Raw genomic sequence first — 5,209 nt, 5'->3', positions numbered from 1 at the left:
AAACCTGACTCTATACTGTAAAAGGCTTTAGTGTTGCATTCACAGACCATGAGGTCCATCCTCTAACACTTTGGCAACGAATCACTCTGCATAGTTTTGGACCAGGATTAATGCACACCTGTCTCATTAATATTGTATGTGTCTGTGTCTCTGCATGCATGTGTGCATGTCTCTTGTTTGTGTGTGTGTGTGTGTGCGTGTGTGTGTGTGCGTGTGTGTGTAGTCAGATAAGGTGACTCACCATAGTGTCCAGAGGGATGCGGGCGCCCATCATCCCCCTCGTAAGCCTGATCCGGGATCAGCAGCGAAGGGCAGCGGCACCTCCAGCTCTGCCACCAAGGCCCCCGCGGGGCAGGAGGGGGAGTTCCCATGCAAGAAATGTGGCAGGTGAGTGACAACAGCCAGCCAGGGAAGCCGACTGGAGGAGACAACAGGGTCAGTTGTCCTGGGCCCAGGGAGAGAGGGACATGCCCAGAATTGGGTCCTTAGTATGTCGCTGCTGTCAGGCAGACACCATGTATCTCCACTTTTGATCTTTAAATCACTGTTTTGTAAATAAATAGTAATTTCAACATTAAAGTTGGTTATTAAATAATGTATCATAAACATATACTTTTTTGCTGGAGAGTAACAATGTATTGAGAGGAGGGTGGGGGGCTTTTAAATGTAAGCTGTCAGTGGCCCTGGATACAGTCATACCACCCTGGCCCAACAGGGGTCTCTAGGTAACCACTCCATAAACAAAGGGACAATAACATGGCTGGCATAGACTGCGCATTTCAACGGAATTAGGTGCCATGACTTGCAACATTCATCGCATGGACTGAATATGTAAACTGAAGTATGTTTTATGCGTGGGTGTTTTTTTTTCCAGATTTCAACTGAATTAGGTAGAATGACTTGCAGGTCGCATGCATTCACAGCTGACTCTAAAACTAATCGGATGTGTCGTGACATTGAGGTTGATGTTTTGATTTGGCATATGGTCACCGTATTTCAGCTTGTCATAGTGCAAAGGCTTGACTATTCTAAGAGTCTATTCCTTTGTGAATGTGTTGAGCAAGGTCCCACATTAAACTGGATAAAAGATCCCACACACACGGTTCCAAAGTGCACATAAAAGCACGCTTGTGTGCGTTTAAGCAACACACGACAAAATACGCCAAAATCCACACAACCCCTGCACTGTGCAGAATTGGTATGAAATTATGAGTTATCGGCATGACTAAGAGTAAACAGCAGCCTGTAGACTCCAACAGCTGTGCTTGTCCAGGTGCAGCTAGATGGGCCTAGAGGTCTGAACTCTGAACGTGTGTGTGTGTGTGTGTGTGTGTGTGTGTGTGAGTGTGAGTGTGAGTGTGAGTGTGAGTGTGAGTGTGAGTGTGAGTGTGAGTGTGAGTGTGAGTGTGAGTGTGAGAGAGAGAGAGAGAGAGAGAGAGAGAGAGAGAGAGAGAGAGAGAGAGAGAGTGCTTGCATGCATGTATGCATGTGTCGGTATGTGTGTGTGAGGGAGAGAGAATGTGAGTGTTTTAGCGTGTGCTTGTCCTAGTCATATCACACAGTACAGTGTTTTGAATTCAGAAAAAAACACACACACACAGATAGAAATGTGTGCTTCGGCCAGCTGCAACTGCAGCCTTGCTCCTGCAGCCCAGTCAGGATTCTAAAGGGCTGCCCATGGCAACCGGCAGCGGCCGATTGGCTTGTTATTATCAACAGTCGCCTAGCAACAGGAGCACACAACCTAGTAGCTGCTATGCCCGGCCTGCTCTGTGAGCTGTGCTGTGTAGTAGTTTACTCTGCCCAGAGACGGCCAGCACTCTCTGAATCACTACACTCTTCCTCCTCCTTCCTCCTTCCTCCTTCCGCCCCCATTCCCTCTCTTTTCATCGCCCCTACAGCCATGTTGCCCCATTTCAGTTAGTTACCAAACCCAAGGAAGCTGACAGGGAGGCACAGAGATGTCAGTTGTCCCCAGCAAAGGAGGAGAGATGGAGAGGGGGAGAGAGAGGGGCCTCACAATTGGGTCCCCATTGCATTATATGGGGGCCCCTTTCAGATGACTTTGGCCTGGGTCCAACCAAAGTTGTCAGCAGCCCTGCCCAAACGAACCTCATCATGTCTGCCTGTTGCCTAGTTGTCTGACTGACTACACAGCCCACAGAATATAATTGCACATTACAACATGGGATGACTTGTCAACGGTGCAGTTTGACGGTTATATTTGTGCTACCTTTATGACAAGTTTGTTTAGCCAAGCGCTGTCACGGTGACGGGTTTGTTGAGTGCCAGCTGAATCTTGTCTCGGGAGGATACGCAGATGTGCAGGGAGTTGTCTGTCTCTGTCTTCTGTGTCACTGCCAGATGTTCCTCATATCGTGACGGGTAGATAAAGATGATACAGCGTGATGTCTCAAGCACTTCCTGAGCATTTCCTGTGTACTAAAATTAAATGCTTTGAAAACACACAGCTGTGGTTTGCCATCCAGAATTATGAAATTGAAGCAAATGATTAACAGCCAATGATGCTAAATAATGTCCATTATGCTATTACGTGCAGTCATGTCAGTCCCTGCAATGTTAAAATAAAAAGAAAATAACAAGAAAGAAGAAAAATTGAGTGCGATCCTTTTCCTACTAGGCCTACTAGATTACTTCAGAGACGCACCAACAAGACGGAAGAGCGCGGTGTGTGGAAGATAACCTTATTACGTGCAGTCAAACATAAATTTCACTGAATCTGAGTAAGAAGTGCCAGATTTAGCATTTAAGTTTAACATCTATGTACACCAAAATGTTATTTGGTGCGTCAATTTCATCAGCTTCGTCAACCCATTTTGTTGGTGTACAGGAACCAGACCACAATGGTTTTCAGTATATGTTGGGACTGTCGTTTGGCAGTAAGCTAAAATACAGAGATTCAAATCCTATAATGGCAGTCCATAAGTACTATCTGTGGAAATAGTATTACATGTCAGGGCCATTTTTTTTTAAATGGAAACGACTACCATTTTAACACGGTGCATCTATCTCAAACCTAAAATGTTCTGTGTAAATATCACAGCAATATGTCATTTTCAGAGTTCCAACTGACGACCTCTCCTCTCTCCTCTCTTCTCCTCTCCTCCCCTCTCCTCTCTTTTCTCCTCCTCTCCTCTCCTCCCCTCTCTTGTTCTCTCCTCTCCTCTCCTCTCCTCCCCTCTCTTGTTCTCTCCTCTCCTCTCCTCTCCTCTCCTCCCCTCTCCTCTGCTCCTGCAGGATCTTCTACAAGGTGAAGAGCCGCAGTGCCCACATGAAGAGCCATGCGGAGCAGGAGAAGAAGGCTGCGGCACAGCGCCAGCGGGAGGCTGAGGAGCGAGCAGCAGCAGCGGCGGCAGCGGCAGCAGCAGCCCAGCAGCAGCAGAGGCAGAACGGGGCCAGCGGCCGAGACCAGCACAGCAACAAGAGCAGCAGTGACAACACGTCCTCAGATGAGGACGATGAGGACTGGAAATAGGCCGACTGGTGAAGACTGGCATTATAGCCGAGTGGCGAAGATTGCCATTAGGATGAGCCATGAAGCCGACGTGGCGTTAGACTGAGCCATGAAGACTGACATAAAGATTCTCCACTGAGGACTTTGAAGGTGGAGGTTTTTAAAGGCCTAATGCACAGCTGGGACAGTGTGTGTGTGAAGGTGGCCGCACGCGCGCGTGTGTAACTGAGGTCCATCCTTCTTTGTCCCAGACCCAGCCTCGAACCCAGGACCTCACCACAGACATCTGTACGGGAGGCAGTCTGCTGCCATGGGTACATTCCATTATCATAACTCCCGTCCTCGAGCTGTGCTTGTGGCCCCGCGCTTCATTGACACACCCCACCTCTGTGGAGACAACAATAAAGTTTCCTTGCTGTCAGTCCAGCCACAACAACTTCTGGGGCACTCTTGATCTTTTCCCCATTCGACATCTCGATTACAAATCAGAAAATGAGCTTTGAAATCTTTGAGATTTTGCGAGATATTGAATTAAACTTCTGTCGTCCATGATGTCTTGTGTCGTCATCAGGAGGCCACAAGCACAAGGGAGGATGGGAGTTAGGATAATGGAAAGAGCCTCAAGTGAAAGCCGAGCACTTAGCCAAGTCAGGAGCCTACTGGCGTATTTGGACGAGGCCTTGGCAGGGATGTTTTTACGGATATTGCAAGCCAAGCTGTGCTAACAGGCCTCTGTTGTGTGTGTGTCTGCGCACACGCCTGTGTGTGCGTGAGTGAGTGAGTGTGTGTGTGTGTGTGTGTGTGTGTGTGTGTGTGTGTGTGTGTGTGTGTGTGTGTGTGTGTGTGTGTGTGTGTGTGTGTGTGTGTGTGGTGTGTGTGTGTGTGTGTGTGTGTGTGTGTGTGTGTGTGCGTGTGTGTGTGTGTGTGTGTGTGTGTGTGTGTGTGGGTGTGTGTGTTTACAGGTGTGCTTAGCAATGTCCCTCTGATGTGAAGTCTATGTGTGGCGAATCGGTGGGGGAAAGAGGCATTTTTACCTGATGTGAAAGTGAAGAGGACCTATCAGTTAAAATGTTCCTGTGTGGATGTGACACCATGCGAATGAGTGTGATTGAGTTAGGGGGTTTGTGTGAGAGTATTCACAATGAGACAGTGTGGATGTTTGGACATTGTGTGACTGTGAACTTCTGTATAATACATGTAAGTGAATATGATGTTGTTTGAGCTGATGGTTGAGCTGTGGGAATGTCCCCCTGAAACCTAACCTTTACTCCAAACTCTGAAGATGTCTCCCGCCGAATCCCTGGACGGCTGCTGGCCTGTTGTCTGTAGCAGAAGAGCCAGCCAGTTGCTCTATTTTAAAGAAGTGTGTGTGTGTGTGTGTGTGTGTGTGTGTGTGTGTGTGTGTGTGTGTGTGTGTGTGTGTGTCTGTGTTGTGTGTGTGTGTGTGTGTGTGTGTGTGTGTGTGTGTGTGTGTGTGTGTGTGTGTGTGTGTGTGTGTGTGTGTGTGGTGGGAAAACTCAGTCAGGGACATGAATGTGTGTTGGAACCATGCTTTTTTTGTTTGTATGTGCGAGTGTGTGTGAGAGAGAGAAAGTAATGTATATTTGTGTGTTCATGTGTACACGTGTGCATGCGCGTTTTGCTGTGGTTGTGTGTGTGCGTGTGTGTGCGTGTTGCAGACAGCTAGTGTGTTTGAGTATGTCTGAAAAGCTATCAGGGGCTACCTACCTTATC

General features: G+C 47.9%; 1 protein-coding gene across 1 annotated transcript in view; it reads left to right on the top strand.

The window, feature by feature from the left end:
* mideasb (mitotic deacetylase associated SANT domain protein b) overlaps nucleotides 1-4,275 on the top strand; it is a 31,871-nt gene extending 27,596 nt beyond the window's left edge. The window contains exons 12-13 of the mRNA XM_063184602.1: nucleotides 224-387; nucleotides 3,259-4,275. Of these exons, the coding sequence (XP_063040672.1) occupies nucleotides 224-387; nucleotides 3,259-3,496 (402 nt within the window). The 3' untranslated portion in view covers nucleotides 3,497-4,275. The remainder of the gene's footprint in view (nucleotides 1-223; nucleotides 388-3,258) is intronic.
* The last annotated feature ends 934 nt before the right edge of the window (nucleotides 4,276-5,209 follow it).

The sequence above is a fragment of the Engraulis encrasicolus genome, chromosome 19, assembly GCF_034702125.1.
Source record: "Engraulis encrasicolus isolate BLACKSEA-1 chromosome 19, IST_EnEncr_1.0, whole genome shotgun sequence".
In the NCBI taxonomy this organism is placed as follows: domain Eukaryota; kingdom Metazoa; phylum Chordata; class Actinopteri; order Clupeiformes; family Engraulidae; genus Engraulis; species Engraulis encrasicolus.
Note: the sequence above shows the minus strand (reverse complement) of the source record. Positions and strands in the feature narration are given on the sequence as shown.